This window comes from Dermacentor albipictus, chromosome 8 (genome assembly GCF_038994185.2).
Source record: "Dermacentor albipictus isolate Rhodes 1998 colony chromosome 8, USDA_Dalb.pri_finalv2, whole genome shotgun sequence".
Lineage (NCBI taxonomy): Eukaryota > Metazoa > Arthropoda > Arachnida > Ixodida > Ixodidae > Dermacentor > Dermacentor albipictus.
Window position 1 is genome coordinate 73,934,093 of NC_091828.1, and position 21,403 is coordinate 73,955,495.

A 21,403-nucleotide genomic window follows, 5' to 3' on the forward strand; every position below is an offset into this window, starting at 1 on the left:
CATTTTGCGTGTCTTTCCTTGAACCCTTCTTTTTCACCAATACTCTGTCTCTTGCTTACTCGACTGCTGACCAGTAAATGCTTCCATCCGCTTTGAATCCCAGTGCTTCTCAAGTGTGAATGTTTCCTACAGGTATACCACTCCCTTCCCACCCCCTTATATGAGCAAAGCATTAGCAAAATATAGTAAAATATTATGTTTTTCACAGCATATAATTGATATGAGCAAGAAATAATACAAAACTGATATTATTATTCTTGAAGAAGAAAGTAATATAAAAAGTGAAACCGAAATTTGTCATCTTCGGTTTCACCGAGTATGGTGTACGCTATAAATTAACCTGTAACTTTTGAATGACACTAGGTAGAGCCATGGTTGTTTCTCTGATATGTAAATAACTGTGTGGGGTTGCATGAAAACCTAAAAGTGAAAAACCCAATTTAAAAAAAAAAAAAAATTGGCGTGTCAAGAGTGTCCCGATACCTTAACAGTACTACTCTTGTTTAGTGTCCCTCTCAGAACATTTTTCAGTAAAGGTAGCTGTCCATTGTTTGATGCCTGTGTCACACACTGTCGTGCAGGCATTCAGCACACCATGGTTTCTCTACTCAAACCCAACCAACCACCACTTGGTGTTCTTTCTGCTGGAGATCTTCAACAACATCATCCAGTACCAGTTTGACGGTGAGCACGACAGCACAAAAGCCTCCGTGCAACGTGTTGTTTTTGACCATTGGTTATGTAGACCTGAGATACGCGAGGTGGCTGAAGATGTCCAGTATTCAGATTTGGTATTGTTTGTACAGGAAGTTTTAGTAATGATAACTGCGCATTGTAGAAGGTGACAGTTGCTGGACAATCATGACGCTGCCCGTGGTTGCTCTTGCATTATAGAATACTGTTGAAATACATGGTTGTTGCAGAATGGCTTGTCTGAGAAATCATCGTCATCAGCATCTTTATGTGCATTATTGGTCATGGGCCTCTTCCAGCATCTCCAGTTACCCTGTCCGTAGTCAGTCGACTCCATTGTATACCTGTACGTTTGCTGATCTCATCATGCCATTTAAACCTCTCCTGCGTTCAATTGCATTTATATTTCTATGCCATCCATTCTGTTTCTCTAATAGACTTCGGGCTACCCGTTCCGCACGTTGCCTGACCAGCTGAACTCCATTTCTCACTCTTCATATAAACTAGAACAGCAGCTATTTGTGTTAGGTCTCTATAATACATACTACGAATATGAAAAAGAATGCATATGCCCTCAGACCACAAATCCTTTCTTTATTTCTTCTGTTGCAATCCACAGAATAAAGTTCTGTGCATCAGTCTCATCTACAAAGTAGTTTGAATAGTTACGTTTTTGATGGCTTATTTATCAGGCACAAAGATTTGAACTACTTTGTGCTGTCATGCGTCATTCAAAGGTTTTGCTCCCACTGGCAAGAAGGGTTAGCATGTGTGTGCAGTGTGGCATTTTTTAGGAAATTTAATAGTTAATTATCAGTGGTAGGTGCTTAGAGAAACAATCTACATTCTATTTTTTCCAAATGACGCAATAAACTAAGGGTTTAAATTTTCTGCGTTGAACATGCTGCAGCTGCTGGAACTGATGGAAAGGAGAGATGTGTTGTACTGCATTTGAGCTAGCACAATTATTTACAGAGGTTATTTTTCTATATACTATTCCACTGTACTTGCGCTCTGTTATTTTAGACTTAATGTGCGTGCGTGTATATGTTCCATGTGATTGCATGTGTGTGATCAGGGTGTGCATGTCTTTGTATCTTGCCCAACATCTCAAGCAACATGCTGGGCCATTAGTGCAGTTTCTCAATAAAGCTAACATATATGTACAGCTGTCACTTGATCTGTACCTAGAAGGCTTAGTCACAGAGTTTGCCATAAAAATTACTAAAGGAAACTCTTGTGCTGTAATTGTTCAGCTACCGTGGGAATGACAAATAGCGTACATGGATTTGCTTTGTTTGTGTTGTGGCTTCACATGTTTGTGTGCTGTTATTTAAAATGCTTAATCTTTCTAAGCAATCTTATTTTTCTAAATGCATGAACACAGTATGTCTTTGCGGACATGCATAATCATTGTGAATTGTTGCATTAATACTATAATGCAATACATTTTGTTGAGTGTGATCAGTTTGTACTGTTACAAAGCTGTTTGGAGCTGGAAGAACGAAGTTTAGACAAATCTATGTACTAGCCACTATTCTCATGCTGGCTGAACCGTCCTGCTTGCACCACTCGCACACACTGGTTGCAGAGATTGTTCTGATAAATTTTGTAGGAAACTCTGTGATACCAGTAATGTTGACTTACCTACTTATCGTACGTTTTTGTGCCGCCATCCCTTTATGTTTGCTAATATATATTGTCAAAAATTACGGATGAACCATTGATAAATATTTATTGAGGTGCAGGTGCAAGGTGTGGAAAACATTAAGCGTGTTTTTGTTCCCATACTGACGAAGGGAGGCGTGACGTGAATGCAACACTGCCGTGAACAGTGTTTAACCGCTTGCTTTATTTCTTCACATCAGCCTCTGCTGGTTTAGCGAGCAGCGAATGAGTGCTCATTTAGCGAGTATACGATGAAAGTCAGGGACTGAGAATGTGGCTGCACCTTCATGTTGCCATGATGCAACCCTTGCTCCATTGCAGGCAACTCAAACCTGGTCTACACGGTCATCCGGAAGAGGCACGTGTTCCACGCACTTGCGAACCTGCCCACCGAGCAGGGCACAATCGAGCGCTCGCTCAGCAAGCGCTCCCGCAGCAAGGGTCCCACACCCAGCGTCCCGACTACGCCCTGTGAGGAGGCCAACCCCCCACCGACGACGCCCACTGCGGAGTCCGAGACCCAGCCGCCGGAGGAGGTGCCACCTTCGTCCAGCCTCAATGCCACTCTAGCGGCCACGCCACGTACGGAGTCCAAGCTTGGCATTCTCGTGTGCTTCTTAGTGTAGCGGAAAACAGCTCTGTGACGACCCTGTTCGCTCCTTTGTGTATACAATTGAACCTTATTAAGGCCAGCCTTGATGGAGCAAAAAACTGGCATCAAGCGCCGAGTTTCACCCAGTGGTGTACGCCCGCTGCCAACTTGGTGCAGCCAAAAAAAATTTGGCTGGCAAACCTGTGAGGTGCACTCGCCAGGTGTCGCGGGGAGCGATCTCCCTCAAACTTCTGGCAAAGTGCATAAAAAGAGTAATAATTGTTTGTAAATGCATGTATAAATTTTTTTTCAAGTTTCTTGGCAATTCAGAACAAATAATATAATGAAAGCCCTTTTTAGAATTTTTGGTTCTACAAAAACACATTCCTTGAGTCTGGCAACACTGACAGCTATGCAGGAAACACGCGTTAGCAACTGGCTCTTTTTCGCTCCCTATAGTCTAGCCAGCAGACAATTGACGTCATGCTGCTGCGCCTATTTCTGTGCCGCGAAGTCAGTCTTGAAAGCTTGCTCCATGTAGCCCGCTCTTTTCTAGAGGCGTGGAAATAGTGATTTTTGAGACAGAATTTAATACGAATTGAATAATGGCAGGACTGAATTGAATCGAACATGAAAAACTTATTTTATAACAAGAAATGGGACAGCAGAATCAGAAAAACACAGATACAAGCGCATACTCTTGACTCGCCTTTTGTCAAAGCAAGAACCAAGCACTTCTTGCTTAGAAAGCATTGCATATACTTGTAGGGCTGTGTTCTTTTACCAAGATTGGAGAAAGAAACCTTGCTTCTTTTTTGGATTGTTCATGCTTTTTCAGCATGCGCTTTTCAATTTGAACTACAAGCTAACTGAAACTGCAGCCCTCTTAACTTGGAATTTTTAATGCCTTCTAAGTTGAAAAGCTGTGCACTCATTCAATAGGTATGATAAGGGGCACTGCGCAGAAGCGAGAGCAACGCACCAGACGTACGATAAACATAGCTCGTTTAACGATATACTGGTTGCCAAGTTTTAAGCGATTGTATATTACGAGAAAGCCAGCTTTGGCACTTTTTGAAAGGGCGTATTTCTGTCATACTGGCGATAAATGAAAACAGTGATGAACTACTTGCATCCTAAGAACTATAGTCAACGACAATCGAAGAACACGGCAACAAGAGTTCGTCAAAGGGTACAGGTATGCGTGCATAAGAGAATGGCCGCATCTATAGTCCACCTCTCCTTCCACGTCCTTTGTATCCATGTTTCTACCTTAGCTTTCCTTGGACACTTCCATGTCACAAAACACCTCACCCTGCCGGAGGAGCATTTTGTACAGGAGGTGCATGTGATAGGTCTGTAAAGGGATATCTTGACATTGCCATTGATAAAGGGGTGGGGATGGGGTCGAGGTGTTGGCGAGGAGATATCTTGTGCACGAGGCCAGTGCAATGGTTTTAATCCACTTCATTTCATTTCTTACCTTTCTTTGTGCGTGTTGGCTGTAGCACTTAAAAAAATCCATTGCAATGAACATGAATCAAATAGCCCGTCCCACCATCTTGCTCTTTCTAATCTCCATTTCAAGTGACCTGTCTGTGCAATGTAAAAGTGCAATCATGTAAATAACATAAAGACACTTTGTCTTCTGTTAAATGACTGTGACCATTTGTTATACACCAGCAGTGGTTATGAATAGGCCCACCAGCATTATTTTTTTACATTCTTATTCTTCTCTTGACCAAATGGAATGGTGTTTTGCTTTTACTGAGATCAAACTCATTAGCTTCCCTTAGCAACGGAACACACAGAAGAAAAAGTACTACTGTACTTCCAACAGTTTTTTTTATTTCTAATATATAAGCTTACATATACCCTCAAGAAAAATAGAACAGGTTGTCTGCAGTAGTGTTGAAAAGTGTGCAATTTTGTACAGAAACCTTGACCAGTGCATTGTCGAGGCAGCTGAAATGTCACGTGACTGTAGGGCTTGTGTTAGCATGCCCTGTTTCCCAGACCTGAAAAGAATTTCCATTGTCAAGTTCTTTGCAAGCTATTGATGGTGTGTTATTTTCTTGGCAGTAGGTGACTGGTGTTTTAGTTTCTTCAGTGAAAGTGATTGTCCTATTTTTTCTAAGTGTGTAAGCTTGCACGTCCCAATAGAAATTAAGCAGGACTTGAGTTTGTCTGTGCCTTTCATTCACTCGTTCATTAATTTTTTTATTTCCTTTATGCATGGAAAAAATGCATGCAAAATGTTTAGGCCCATAGCTAATAGCTAGTAGAGTGGCTTAAATACAACATATGGTAACAAAGAGCAGGCAAATTTGCAAATAGTGGTATTAAGCACGAGACATCGGTTTAAAGGTCACAGAATTGAATCATGTTGAAAAAAGAAAGAACAGCAATACATGAAAACTGCAATATATTTCACAAAAAATCAAATAATGCCAATTTACTATCAAAATTGCAATAAAGAAAGCTTAACAATGAGACCAAAAGAATCGAATACTAAGCAAGTACATAGCTTAAGGCAAGCTTGAACTTACATAAAGTGCCTATACATAAGAACTTGGTAGTGTTCAGTCCTGTGTGTAATGTTTTACTAGAAAATTTTACCGACTAGCCCTAGCTGTTAAACTACTAAACAAGCGAATTGTGCTTTTCACTGCTTCATTAACGAAATGTATTAGTTACTCAGCAATGTGTGTTACACTGTGCAGGCCTAGAAAAAATGACTGAGCCGGCGCATCCAGCATCCTCGCCAACAGGCAGCACAGCCACAAGTCCTGTGGAGAAGTCACCGCCTCGGGTGAGTGGGCCTTGCCCGACCTGCCAAACCCTCTGCTTTCGTCCTGTAGGCCCCACATTACGTTCTAGCTGCAAGTCTGCTTTATCTGCAAACTGAGTCCGAAATTCTGTGCCATAAGATCCTCTGGAACAAATAATTATCCACTGTAAAGAACTTGATTGAGAAAAACCATCTAGGATTGTAAATAGAGATTTTTAAGACCTTTTATGTGCCATGTTCAAGAAAAGCCGTGGCACAATTTCTACCCACTCCATGTGTTGCTCCGGAGATAATCCGTAAATGTCAAACCCACCATGTACTGGTCAGGCCCTCTATACGAAAGAGATAAAGTGAAATCGCATGATTGCTTTTGCTTCCATCTGACAGCAGCACGGTAAAGCTTATTTGTTACATTTACTAGTGTTGATCACGTCCTCTCAGAGCTTGCATCTCTAGTTTTTGGCATGGCCAACCTGTGCAAAAAATGATATGGTTTTTGAAAGATCCAGATATTCATGAGCTCTTTATGAACCCTCATTCGGTGGACTCCATTATGTTGACAGTGAGGTATGTGAAATTGCGGCTACAAGGTCAAACCATTACATCAGCATGATTATTAAGTGTCACTTGATTGTTAAGGTAAAGATACTTGGTACAATGTCTTGCAGCTTGTTGCTAGTAAATACCATTTGAATCTAAAAGTTTGCTAATTTCAACTCTTATACTGAAATCCGAGTTTGGTTCACCATGGAAAGACATCCGGCGCTCAAAGGGCTATGAAGGCGTAGAGAGTATGTCTCAAGGGTTGCTTTTTTACAATAATGACAGCACACTACCATACTAAGCTAGTTGTAAGTAGTAAAAGATTACCCTGGTCTCAACCCTGGCATTTCCCATAAACTTGTAATCCGTACAGCCATGTCTACATCCCATTTCCTTAGCGACAGCATTATTCGGTGGGGTGAGCAGTGTCTGTTTCTGGTTGGCTTGAACAGAGTTTGTCCTCCACTTGTCTCTTGTTTATTTATTTATTTATTTATTTATTTATTTATTTATTTATTTTGTTGTTGTTGCTGCTGTGGTTGCGGTGAAACTTTGTTTTAAGGTCCATCACTTTTACCACAAATAGCGGGCAGTCAGGTATATAGTTAAATTTTAAAGGCTGGCCCGCATCATGTGATTGGTAGCGGTTGCCATCAGTTTCTTGTTTTACTATAGTCAACGACCGATAATTTGGACTCCACGAGGAACGTAAATATGTCCGAACTATCGTATGTCCGAAAAAATGAATGTGAAAAGATCACTTTATTTACATTCTAAGGCACCTGTGCAAGGAACAAGTGATCGATGCGTTGCTGCATACATTTCCGCTTAAGTGCAACCACGTCCGCCTGTATTTCTGCCAATTTTGAATTTCGCTGTACGCCGAAGCAAGGACTGCAAAAGCTTGAGTCAGATCCGCATGTGGAAGGCCCTAGAGCACACGGCACATCATCATCCGAGTCAGAGTCATTGTTTGATGGTGGGAGGACATGCTCGATTATTTCGTAATCGTTCAGTTCAGCATACGATGAAACTATGCTGTCGACATCTGCAAAGTCTTCAAATCTAATGGCGGCAGTAATCGGCTCACCTAGCAGGTCGTGAATGATGTCCGCATTTGAGCTCGTTGTGGTAGGTGGCACCAGATTACCGTTTAGCATGTAATCTCTGAGGCCATACTTGGTGTCTCGTCGAGGTTGCCAGAGAAGATAATGGTGACTAACTTGGTGCACGCTACAGCCACAGACGGAGTCCGGATGATCGAATGTAAAGCTAGCGGTTGTCTTTACACATTAATTCTATGGGGCCATTGGTTGTACCGCGGAGCTGTCCGAATTACTGAGCATGTCCGGATTATCGATGTCCGGTTTATCGGTCGGCGACTGTAGGGTGTACCAACGCCCTGCATCGATTTCTCTAATCTCAAATTCCAACAACTGTTTCCAAGACTGTTTCGCACCATATTTTACAGTGAAGCTGTTAAAGGGCCCCTCACCAGGCCACGGAGCAAATTTCGGTTATAAGCTGGAAGTAGGGAACGTTGTGGCACAAAAAATTTTTCAAATTGGTCCATTAATAGTCGAAATAAAAATATTTCAGTGCAGCGCACCCATGATTTCAGGAGGCAAGGGCCACTGCCAAGGGAGGCGCTCTCTCCACTTGCCCCATCTAGCCTCCACAAGCAAAAGTTATCCCCTGTGTTCTCCCATACCAGAGCTTGAGGATCATGTGATGCATACATCACGGGCCTCACCTTCAATCTTTTTTTCTCGCTTTTTTTCTGTACAGTGCACTTCCGCTGATGGCGTTGCATGCAAGCTGTTGTGATTGTCTCATTTCGCACAGTGCACGATTTTGTGCACTGCGCACTAGGACAGCTGACTAGTGGTATAAGTCAGTGCTACACGAATATCGAGGCAGACACAAGCAGATCACAGAGCATGATCCCGTGCTGGAACATGGTAGAAAATGTCATTGTTTCGGTGTCTGTGCACACGACTGCACGGCGTGGGAACAAGCAGACGAAGCGGAAGTACATACATCTCTCTTGCTGCGGTGCGAAGTAAAACAAGAACACACAGACATTCGGTCTGTGTGTTTTATTATTTATCTAAATTTTAATTTGTCTACTTAAGGGACAGATTACACAAATAACAGATGTTGTCTTGAATAATTCTCAAAGTCACAATTCACTACGAGCAATGTCACAGCAGTGCGATGTACGGAGGCCCGCATGTCCAATATTCGTAGACTCTCCGGCTGAGAGCACGGCGCTTGAGAGGAGAAGGGCAAATGGCGTTCGGTTTCAAAGTTCATCTCTTTCTGTGGCATATAGCGACGTAATACTTAGCAGACATGATTGTTATCGCACATTGTATGCAAGGCACTTGTGGGCTCAAAATTGCCAGACCTCGCGAGGGGCCTTTTGAGGGGAGTCCCGAAATGGCTTTAGTGCAACGATGACGGCCGGCGGCCAATCGCATAGTCGATATCAAGTGTAAATCCAATGCAATGTGTGTCAGAGCCTCGAATTCGCTTTGTAACATAAATAACAAATGATTTTAATATAAAGGTTACTTGCATATTGTTATTCAAGAGAGAAAAAAAGCTTTATGTGCATTATTTTTTTAACAGTAATCTGTAATTTTTGTTTCTAACATTGCATTATACTGGCTCCTTGTTGGAGGTTAGCTAGGAGTTTGTACGGCTGCAATGGTGAAAGCTGACTGTGTGTTGCTTCCTGCATAAGAGCCGTCGCTAAGAACAACCAGCCACAGCCGCACTTGAAGACAGCAACAAATGCTACTGCATTCAAGCGAAGTCATGAGCCAGCAAAAAGAGCCATATTAGTATGTCCAGAGGGTGTGAGAACTTGGTTATATAGTTCGGTGTCTTGGATGTATCAGTTGTCAAATTGGTGTACATCTGTGCTTCGTTAATGTTTACTCTTTGTATATTCATTCTTATCCCTCACTCTTCTCTGTAAGGCGTTCTGAAGTAAATAAATAACAAAAAAGAAACATAAGAACGGGCTGGAAAATACACCACTGTCCAACTGAAAGAGAACCAATGTGAATTTACCAGTTAATTATGTTTGCTCATTTCTTTGACATCACAACAGAAGCATTTCTCAGGTACTACATTTTTTAGCATGGAGGCGCAGGCAGATGCAGTGAGGTTTTGAGGCAGAGCTTGTACAGAATTCTTAGCTTGCCACAAGGTATTAGTGGATGCGTGCCTAGCAGAAAAACTGAGAAAAAGCTTATTTTTAAAAAGCCAGAGGGTATGGCCTGAGCTTGTGCACTCTAGCCTGCTACCCTGCGCTTGGGAAAGGAACAAGCAGACCCAAAGAAACGTAGAAAATGATGACGGCAACGACAAAAATAGTGCTGTGACGAACACTAGTCATCAACACAGCAACGTCACTTGCAGCCTTGAGTCCAGTCCTCTGTTGTGAGAAAGTTGTATCATGGCCCATGCTGTTTGTGTAGTGCTTAGCAGAGCGGAGTGCACACTAGATAAAATGCTTGCCTATGGCTCGGCAGGTTCAAAATGAAAAAAATCAGGGTAGCCCTATGGCTAAGGAATTTCGCTGCTGAGCACGGTTGGTGGTTCGGTTCCCAGCCACGGTGGCTGCATGTCGATGGGGCTGAAATGCAGCACTCGTGTGCACGCTAAAGAACACATTGAAGAACCTCGGGTGGCCAGAGTTAATCCGGAGCCACTATAGCGTGGCTCATAATCAGATCGTGATTCTGGTGCATAATGCTTGAATTTATTTCATTCAAAGACATGTTCCAGTGCATAAGAAAAATGAAGAAAGGTGCAGAGACAAAAGCACGGCAGAACAGGTAAACCTGCACTCTACCTTTTCTGTCCTTTTGTCTTTCCACCTCTTTTCATTCTTCTTATCTGCACTGGAACATGTCCTTGAATGAAATAAATTTGTGCATTATGCACCAGAATCACGATCCGATTATGAGCCATGCTATAGTGGCTCAGATCTGTAGGCCAGCTAGGCCAACTGTCTGCCTTTAATTAATTCATTTATTAAAAGCAAGATTCTGCAGAAGTCACGAGCAGGATGCCTCTTCTCTGTTGCAGATAGACGTCAGTCATCATGCAGTGAGACGGAGGTGCCCCCAACTTCTTTGTTATCGATATCCTTATGCAGAGTGTTTCCAAGGGTGGCGGCGGAGGAGGGCTGGTGCGTGCCGGGAGCAACGACGAGGAGTGGCGCGGCCCGACGCCCGAGTGGGTGGCATCGTGGAAGCAGAAGCTTCCCCTGCAGACCATCATGCGCCTGCTGCAAGTTCTGGTGCCCCAGGTCGAGAAGATCTGCATCGACAAGTCAGTGCTTCCCTCTCTGTGCGCGTGCATGCATTCTTCTATTTCTAGAAGCAAAAGGAGCCCGGCAAAGCCCATCTCATGATGAATGTCCACATTAATGCAATTAGCACAAATTAAGTGTAGCGACACACCATATTGACACTGCAGACTCGACGTGTCTGTCTCACTGCCAAACACAATGCGAAATGATGCCCGTACACAGTGTATCATTTTGTAATCACTGCGCCCCAATTGAGACTTGATAGTATCCCTAGTATTCTAGCTACAGTGTCATTGCAGCGGCTCTCCTCCATCACACAGCAGCGCTTCACGTGGCGGTGTCTGTTGTTGATGAGTCACTATCGATGTAATATATTTAAGGCTCCATACCCCTTGTTCTACCTTGCCACATCCATCTGCCTTTCCTCTCTTCTACTGTATTTCTCTCTCTCTTGCCGCATCCATTCTGGGTGGTTGGCCGAGAATGGGCACATACCAGTATCACACACACAGTGTCTAAGTCTGCACCCAGTGACCCTAGTTGCGCCTTTGGCCAGACAGCAGCAAGTTGTCTCTTCGGCCGCATACTCAATGACCCGTGTTGCAGCTCAGCAAGACAGCACCCAGCGCATAGTCGTCCAAGCTAGTAGACAACTTTGGTCACCTAATGAGAGAGGTTCGATACAAATGGACAAATCAAAAGGCGGGCGAAATTTCGTAACTGCGCCTATCGCATTAATAGGAGCAGCCACACCCTTTCGTGCGAGATAGGTGTTTGCCGGAGGAGGGTACAGTTTAACCCACTTATAACGAATGCAATAAATATCTGAAAAGTCGACTTCCGTTAATGCAATCCTGACAGGATTGATGAAATTGATCGAATTAACCGGCGGGTCGAATTAAACAAGATCTGGAAGAAACGCATAAAAGCACTACTGATTCATTTGGCAATAGTTGCTCGATTCTAATGCTCCCTAAAATCAAATGCAAGCTCGCTTTCTATGCGTCCACAGTATAAATAAACCTAGAAATGTCGTTAAAGTTACTAAATAAAGTAAAAACCTTATGCGACCCGATTTTTTATGCGAAAAAAAAAAAGAATGCAGGCAAGGGTCGGACATGCGTTGCACAATAGCAGACGTTTTCATAAAGTCAGCTTCGCCGCAGGGATTTTTAGTCGACTTTTCTGCAAAACAACCGTGTTATGCGGCAGACCATACGAACGCTTCAAGGGCGGTTTGTGGCTCTACTTTCTTGAAACAAAAAACAAAAAAAAAAGAAAGAAAGGCGCACGTTAGAATCATGTAAATATCGTAATCAGACTTTTTGAGCAACCGTTGTTGCTTACAAATCTTCCTAGCGCAGACTGAAAATAGCCATTTTCAGCGGGATATCATGTGTGTTCAATTCATTCACTGTCCCTTAAGCTCTGTAGAGACAGACGCTGCCAATTGAGGGGTCACTAATAGAGTCACCATAGGGGCCTGGCACATGCATGCTGACCGGTCTAGCTCGAATTATCTGGCAAAGGCCAAGTTTAGGATTGAAATAACGAAAGTTTAGGCCCATAGCAATGCATGGGTGCCAGCCAGGAGCGTCAATCGGAATGGAATTAATTGAAAAATCTAATTAACTTTTGTCAAGTTAACATAAATCTACTGTATCAGTAGTTGGTAACATTTGGACTTACCTTTAATGTTCTATCTGCACTTACCAATGAGTGTCTATTTATTCATAAACACATACGACTGAAACATGTACACATGCGTGCATGCATGCGCGGGTGCATGCGCACACACATTTTTTAGAAACACTTGCTAAAAAAGCAACATTTTTACTTCTGTACTGCCGATAGGCAGGAAAAGCATAGGGATCTTGACAGTAGGGGCAGATCCAGAGTAGCCTCCAGTGAGGAGGGCCTTCATCAAAGGATACAGAGAACAGGGGAATGGGTGGGGTTCTCGCTGCATGCTAAATATACTCTTAGCTGGCACATCTTGGGGGGAAGTCGGGGCCTCCAGGGCCCCTTCTTCGGATCTGTAAGCGCTTGACGGTTTGTTTCACGGCCTTAAGTCTTGCATGTGCCCAAGATTTGAGAGTGGAGATCTTAAATCCTTGTTCTTGTCTTTGACATAAAAGATGCTTATGAGTATGTGCACAGTACAGTTATATGAATAGCTGCAGTACTTGATAAAACCCTAATGCATCCTTCAATATTTTGCACCAAACCTGTAATGATGTTGTAATGATGCATCTCCGCACTAGCTTAGATGGCTAATTTTATTAAATGTGAACTTCTGCTCAGCTTCTTCAAGTTAGCGTGTGCCAGCAACTTGGGTGGTGACTGATGGCTTATTTTACATAGCTTCAAGTTAGGTTAGAGCTTGAAATTGCTAGCACAGTAAAAGGGACCTGCTGTTGCAAGCCTGTATGCAAGTGACACCCCCCCCCCCCCCCCACGCCTCCCTGCTGACCACTAGATGTTGCATTGTGCAGAGGCCTGACAGACGAGAGCGAGATCCTGAAGTTCCTGCAGCACGGAACACTAGTTGGACTATTGCCTGTGCCACATCCGATCTTGATTCGCAAGTACCAGTCCAATGCAGGCACCACCATGTGGTTCCGGACCTACATGTGGGGACTCATCTATCTTAGGTGCACACTCACCTTCTTCTTGCTCTCACTTTCTTTCGAGTGCATGTTCCCTGGTTGAAATACAGTTAAATCTCTATATAATGAAGTCGGCAAAATAGGCAATTTGCGTCTGTATATGGAAATATTATTGTACCGAAATTCAATTCTTTGTGCTAATAAATACAGTCAAAAATTTATATTTCTTACACGGAAGGGGCCGCAAGATTTTCTGAATTATCAGGCAATTGTAAAAACGAAATTTGAATGACAAAAAATATTGTTTTCTTGAAAGTAGTAGATGCCAATGAAAAGTAGAGATTCATGCCGTATTGATATCTGCACAATGGTGGCATGAAGTGAGGTCAGCCACGCTATCATATCCACTCCGTCTGCGGCTGGTGGCGTCGCCCGGAGTGGGACGACGCTATCATGAAAAGTGCTGACAGCAGGGAGCGAACGCTTCGTCTGCCTCTCGCTTCAACACATCTACGAAACTCGAAATTATGCAACCTCCAGCACTATAAGCTTGTGTCTGTATAACATGATATAACATGATAACATGATGGCGCTCCGCCTGAGCGGTCGCTGTCAGTCACACGGAACGCGATTTGAGAGGTGTTCTCAAGCAGCCGCATGTAATTCAACCACTTGACCATCTGCGTCCATAGAGTTTCCTATTGATTATATCAGTATTGCTTTGTGGCAGCAGTGAAATTCTGTTCTATTGAAATCGGGTATAAAACGCTCTTCTTTATAGTATTGAGGTTTGATATCCATGGTGTTCTATGGACAAGAAGTTATAAAAACATAAGTACTTCATTATACCAAGGATATTGTTATATTGAAGTTCGTTAAATCGAGATTTAACTGTACCAGGATAGACCAACAAAGGCTATTTTTCTGTGGGGATGAATCCATATAGTGAGTGACTCTACTCTGCTTTTATATAGTCATCCTCTAAGTCATAATACAGTTGATTTCAGTTGCTCTTAAGAAAATCTTGACCAGCAAAATTGATCAAACTATTCGGCAGGCCAAATTAAGAGGCATAAGGAAAGGTCCAAACACACCACTCCTTCATTTAAAAGTATTTTCCTCATTCTAATGCCGCCCCAAATCAAATGCACACCCAAATGTTATGCACACAAAGTTTTATAACAAGAAAATGTAGTATACCTCTGAGTTTGGAAATCGCAAATAAAATTAAACCTGTACATTTCATGTCCATCGCCATCAATCTCGAACAGCCTTTGTTTGGTCTATACGGACTGCACAAAATGTCACTCTTCGTGCAATCCACTGCGTTTGACAATCTGCATTTCTTGCACGACTCTGCTAACATCACCCTGACTCATCACTTCGCCAGTTTGTCCTACAGCGCACGCAAGTCTTCCAAGTGCAAATAACACTTGATGCAACTCTGTTGCCGCAACATTAGTACATAAAATAAGTATTCTTTTTTTTTTGTCATAATTAAAACATGAAAGCCACACATTGTCGATGCCATTCTTGTTTTTCCACAACTACGACACTCGCTGTGACGGTAGGCTGTTGCTAACGGAGCGAACACGATTTTGGTTTGTATGCATTTGCAACGCGCAGGCAATTTATGGACCACTTGAAGGGAAGGTGTACATTAAAATCGGGTAAACATAGTAATCATTAATTGCGACTTGCCATTTTCAGATCTGAATCTGCTGAAGGTAGGCCGAAAATTTGTGTTTTTGGCAGGAGATGAAGAGTCGGTGCATTTGCTACCCTGCAAATCATTGCCGAGACAGATGCTGCTGCAATTGGAATCACAGTTAGTGTCACTGTTGGGGTCAGGTGCATATGAGCTTACAAGTCAAGCTTGAATCATGCTGCAAAGATCTAGTTCAGGATAAAATAGCAAAAGCTAGGGTCCATAGGCCCATAAACATGGGCACCAGCCGGGACCTTTGGTCAATCAATCGGCATTGCGCATGAATTAGACAGGTTTCTTTAAACGAAAAAATTGCAGCTAGATGCAGAATTGTGCCGGGAAATAAAAAAGGAATTTATTTAAAATCTGATTTTCTGACCAAAGTTGTGTCAAGTCATACTAATTGCTTATGCCAGATTCATCTTTTTTGAAGGATGAATGCGCATAAAACAAACTACTGATATAATGACCACTTTTCTCAGAACTACTGCATTTGTGCAAGTGGAATATCGATGATATAATGATGTCTGATACAAATTTCACAATGATACGAATTTTTGAAAAGTCCCAGCCTGTTAACCTGCGACACACTTAATTTTAAATGTTGCAAACCGCTTTTCGTGCCGCTGCAGATAATACAAACAATCAACCGCCACACAATCCCGGCACTTGTGCCGATGTTCTGGTCGCATTTCTATTGCCAGGGTAACCTACGCTAATCCGCAACAACTCCAACCCCCCCAAAATTTTGCTTTGTGTAGTATCGTGCAACTTGTCGGTCGTTTTTGAAAACATATTAACTTTGTCGGGAGCCAGCAATCACACAGGACCCTGCCTTGCCACATCAGCAAGATTGGCAAAATTCGCTTCCATCTAAATCTGTGTTCCACACCTTCCCTTGTCTTCGGTGCCTGATGGCTGTTTGAGACTTGCACCCGTCCGATTGCACTATAGAAAGAAGCTTCACTGCTGCAAAGAAAAGTAAACAGATTTTCTTATCTTGCGCAAATCATGTTCTTGTCCCCATCAACCAGCAGCTAGGACGCAGCAACGAAATCAACTCGAGATAACCAGGCAGATATTGAAATGGCGGCCTCAAAACACTCAAAGTGCACAGTTTGCTGCTGCCAGAATGTGCACGAGACGAGTGTACCAGTGACTCAAGTTTGTCAGGCAATAGGAACGCTCCCTGCTCGCCACGTCACTTCAGTAACGAATCGCAATGCTATTTTCCTTTTCGCGCTCTCACTTTTGTTGCTGTTATTTCTGCATGGAGAAATACAGCATTGCAGCTATCTGAATCTTTGATCTCCTAAGTTTACTGTGACACCAACATGGCAGCGCTGCTTCAACAGAAAGCTATGCTTGCACGATCAGTGGTGCCATAGTACCTCCCGAAGCCCAATTTACTTCCCGATTTCAAAGGCAACACACTTAAGAAGTGCAGTTTTCCTTCTGCTGCGTAGTTGCAAGTATTTCGCAAGTATTTTGCCATGAAGTCCGGTTAGCCTCTCTGCCTTCTGCTTCTCTCTTTCCTCCTCCCCCGCCATGAGGTAAAAAAAAGCATTAGGATTATGGGGAAAAAGTCAATAAATCAGAAGTTTTGTGCAAGTCGGCCATTTCATTGCCACATTACCCCTTAATTACCCAATTCCTTACATTATTGATTCTTATCATCAAGATTCTACTGTAACTAGTTTTGACTGAATGATTAAGTTGGCAAGCTGTGGCTCACCGTGTCACTACTAAGCACCACGTGCCTTTTTTTTCTTTGCCAGGAATGTGGATCCACCCATCTGGTACGACACGGAAGTACGGTTGTTCGAGATTCAGCGACTCTAGTCACATTTGTGGTTTGCCTCGTCGACAGCTTTGAGACCAAGAGACTTCGTGGAAGCGCAGCGCACAAACACTGGCCCGAGACTGTCCTGCGTCGGTGACTATAGGACACCTGATAGGCCGACCCACAATGCACGGTGTTCTTGCGGGTGCTCATGGCCTTGGTGTCTTCCGCATAGCCGACCAGAGCAGTGTTCTGCTTAAGCCATCTGGCTTTAGTGCTGTCAAGTGCAGACGACGCTACGGCAAACACCCATGTTCGCAAGACTGCATTCCCCAGGGCATCAAACGGGCAGCACCGGAACCAGTGGTTCATCCACGCAAGAACTTTTTCGTAGATTTTGTTCCTTGTGCAAGTCGGTCTACATGTGTTCTAGATCATTGTACTACATACTGCAAACTGCTGACAGGCTTCTGCGATCTTCAAGTCGAAGCTTGATTCACATTTCGGCTTTCATCAACATAAGTGTGGGCTGGCACTCATAGAGTCGATAGGTGGCTCTATTCCGGCTTCACTGTTTGTGTTGGGATGAACTAGACAGAGGTTTCTTGTTTTAAGAAGGAGCATAGTACAGTGCTTCTGCAAAAGATATGCAGACAAGATGGTGCAAGATAGACAAGCAGAGCATTTTCTATATTTATGCATTTTCAGCTTCGGACTCGGCACGAAGAATAATTTGCAGACCGGATTTCTGTCGGGCAGTGAAGACGCACGGTGAGACTTTGCAGCTGAAATGGTAGACATCGTTGAACAAATTTAATTGGGGCATGGACGAAAACGTGAAGCACCAAATGCGGCTGTTCCTTTCCTTTTTCATTGAACCACCATTTTACAATTGGCTCGCGTGCACGCAGAATAGCGAATTGCCAACAGACGTTCTGTTGTATCGGTTCACATTCCACCTCTGAAGTGACTGTATCAAATCTAACATGTGAAAGGCAAGTGATGGTTGCGAAAATCATGTGGATGAATGAATGAATAAAGATTTGCCAAGGAATGAAGCATAAGAAAAGCAAACAAAAGAATTACATGTTTTCTTTATTTGCCTGCAAAGCATACCAGTGAAGCGTACATTGCCTTGCTCCCGTTAGTGTCATAGGGGGCAGGGACAACCGCCCTGTGGCCTCTGTGTTAGCTATTCTGCAGTCAGGCTCATTAATTGGTCTGTAAGTGTTCGTCTCTGGGTTAGGTGCCGAGCTGTGTTTGCTTCTACGGTTGCTCAAGGCCTTCAACCTGAACTGAATTATGCCGCTGAGGCCATCAGCCATGTCGTGCTGAGTACGCTGGTACTTATCAGATCACCAGAGCTGAGAAGCGTTGCGTTTGTTTGGTACTTGGGAGGAAGACCACCTGTGAGTGTTGAGTGCTGATGGCAGCCCTCTAATGCAGAACACGGGCCTGCCAACTTTAAGGTTTGTAACATGCTACAGTCAAAGCCCTAAAGTATTAAATTTTGGTTAGAAATATACTAAAGATTGCTTTATTACCCAAGGTGTGAACTGTTTACAAAAATAATTCACAGCATTTGTACTGTAGGAGCGCTGTAAACAGGCACACCTCTATAGCTATATTCACAGCCAGAATGATCTGCGTCACAGACGGAAGTGTTTGTGAAGTTTATTCATGTAACAGTGCCTGAAAATATTGTCATTATACATGAGTTCACTGGAGTGGGTGGAACTGCTATGGATACGCATCATAGTAATCAAGTACGTATTGAAAATCCAGCTCTGAAAATCGGTCGGCGACTCTATTTGTATGTGTAAAAATAAACTCTGCTTTAAGCTGGACGCAAATAAAATTCTTAAAACCATTAGCACTTATACGACAACTGTGAACGAGCCTAGAAATCTGGGCATTTTATTATAAAATCGTAAAATTTGTTAGCTGTCTGAACAGTTCAAGAGACAGCATTGAGTGCGTAAGTTACAATGTCCTAAGCATGAGATGTCCACCCTACCCTTGTCCTTAAAGGACTACCAGAACAACTGACACCAAATTATATCGCTTTATTACGTAGCTGCCATCTTAGTACTTTTGGTACGAGGCCTTCACTTCCTTAGCCATTTTGGGGCCAATGATTTCTGTTGGAATCTCAGTGTTTTGCACAAAATATCCTACATCTAAAAAAGCAAACAAAGCTGTTCTCAGAAATTCGAGTGTCAGCAATTTGAATTACATAATTTCTCGACTTAGTGTCACAGTTGAATATGTTGTAGCTGTCCCTGATGGTACTTTGCAAAATGTCCGTCTGTCGCATTACGTTGAAGTTTGATGTGTGTACCATATCTTTGGAGCCCTGCTGCCTAATGCATGTCACCTGCCTGGGGTGGCACAAGTGTGTTCTTCAAATTACTTCACTCCATTATGATTGTGAATAGATAAGTCTCAAGGGCCACATGCTTCTTGCAACACCTCAAGGTTTTGGCAGTTCTTAAGAAAAACCTTGAAATTATTGACATAAACTCCAGTGTGAATTCTTTCACTTTATATATTACCTGTCTTTTGTCGTTCAGATAAAGTTAACACAAAATTTTCACTCCATTAAAGAAATTTGGACCAGTGCAACAGATAATGACATGTATGCCATGTTTTATTGCTACTGGTTTAGAATGTATGCCAAGTGGAGCACAGGTTTGGGACTCTTCCAGACAGCAGGACTCTTCCAGATAAGAAAAATGTGAAGTGGCAATCGCAAGATCTCAGTGATACGTGTGTCGGTCAGCCCAGTCTACAGTAGTTACTGTGACAATGTCGCTGAAAGTTATCACATTAGGCGCTCAATGGAATAAATAGGGGAGAGACTGCGCGGACAGCATCTTGGCCTTTCTCTGCCAAAGAGATTTGAATAGAGCATTGAAACAATGCTCTTTCAGTCTAAATAGACTGTGTGAACAAACTTTTGCCAGTTCATGTAATGTCACACAGATATGTACTAGGTAATTGCAGGCAGATGGGAACCCATCAGTGCCATGACATTTGTGACTTGTCATTTTCTGGCACAGAATGAATGTCCAAGCCCTCTGAAACCTAGAAAAATTTTGGCACCCACCAGAGCCCCATAAACAATTTACTCCAGTAGTGGTTTCTGTGAACCAGTTTTTGTTTCAGTATACCTAGGTAGTGGATTCATCATGGTGTCACAATACAGGTGTGGATTGCTCCATTCCTGCGATTGCTGCAGCCGATGCATGCAAGCACAGCCAGAATAAACGCAAGCAGCATTCATTAATTTTTTTATGAGCAACATATCGTACCAGAGAGAATCACTTAGAAATTATCTCACGTGGAATGTTTTCTCGCAACACTTTTATGATAGTGCACTCTATTAAAGGAGCTGCAAGTGGTTAAAGATGCTTCCCCTAAATGGACTATCAATAATGTAAAAAAAGGCTGCCAGTAGTGATACTATCGACAGCATTATCAAGAGTATAGTGTACTAGAATAATAATCAAGAGTATACTACAGCCTTCCACTATATTAAACAATTGATAATGTAACAAAAGCTATTTATAGCGTTGTGAAATGCAGCCTTTACAGTGCGACTGTAGTTCTGCCGTTCTTTGCTAGTGATAATAACAGAAATCTTGCTATAACTGATCACCAATAACACACTATTCATGCAAATGGAACAGGGGACGTTACAGTTTATGTTGCAGTGTTTCCGTGCGGTACGTCGCATGATTTTACATTGTTAATAGCGCACCATCGATAGTACTATCGGTATCTGTAGTGCGCTATTGATAGTATTGTCGATAATTCGATAACGACTAATATACTGATAACACTCTTGGCATCAGTACTCCTCTCCCAAAGTATTCCTCCTTAACTTGTATTCCGTGCGTCTGTGGCCATGTCCTGCTACACTGGCCACAGTGTGTTGTTTACTTCAGTCATCACTTTCCAAAGCATTCCATCTCATTGCTCAGAATGTCGTTTTCATGCAGTGCTCACATATTATACCGAGTAAAGTTCACCACACTGCATTGCCTGCGCGCAAGAAGATGAGCGCTGCTCCGCTGACATCCCTGAAGAGGGAATAAGAGTGCGATGGTGGCAAGCCACAGCATGGAGTGTTCACGCCCAACACCTGGCATGCCTTTTTTCTACCACCAGAAAGTGTTGCTGCTTTTAATTATTTCCCAGGGGAACAGAGCACAAGTTCATGCACAGAGTTCTAACTACGATGTGCCTCATAATCATATGGGGTAAACAGGGGGAAGTCGGGAGATAGGAAAATTCAAGACTTGTCGAAACGCTGGCTCCCGCTTACACCTTGTTCTCACTTTGCTCATCGTCATAATCATATGTTGGTTTTGGCATGTAAAACTCCAGAATTTGAATTTCTCATACGGGTTCAACGATGTGGCGTTCTAAAAAAATTTATTTGTAAAACAATTTCACCTTCTCCATCTTTCGAAACCAAAGTAAGCCAAAGCGCCTATCGAGCCACGACCGAGCCACGCACGTATTGAAATGTATCCAACATGGCGGCACTCAGTAAGCACGTTTTCAAGCTTGTTTGACGGGGGCGCTGGACAAGGCATCGGTGTTTTGTTGTGTACCAGTCGTTTCTTTGCGAGTAGCATTTGCAGAGGTTCCACCTGTGTGCTATAAACGCGCACGGTC

General features: G+C 43.0%; 1 protein-coding gene across 1 annotated transcript in view; it reads left to right on the forward strand.

Annotated features, from left to right (window-relative positions):
* Positions 1–17,799, forward strand: part of LOC135921729 (protein HID1) — a 47,443-nt gene extending 29,644 nt beyond the window's left edge. Inside the window, exons 14-19 of the mRNA XM_065456030.1 lie at positions 582–684; positions 2,683–2,943; positions 5,677–5,765; positions 10,462–10,637; positions 13,113–13,271; positions 16,713–17,799. Of these exons, the coding sequence (XP_065312102.1) occupies positions 582–684; positions 2,683–2,943; positions 5,677–5,765; positions 10,462–10,637; positions 13,113–13,271; positions 16,713–16,776 (852 nt within the window). The 3' untranslated portion in view covers positions 16,777–17,799. The remainder of the gene's footprint in view (positions 1–581; positions 685–2,682; positions 2,944–5,676; positions 5,766–10,461; positions 10,638–13,112; positions 13,272–16,712) is intronic.
* The last annotated feature ends 3,604 nt before the right edge of the window (positions 17,800–21,403 follow it).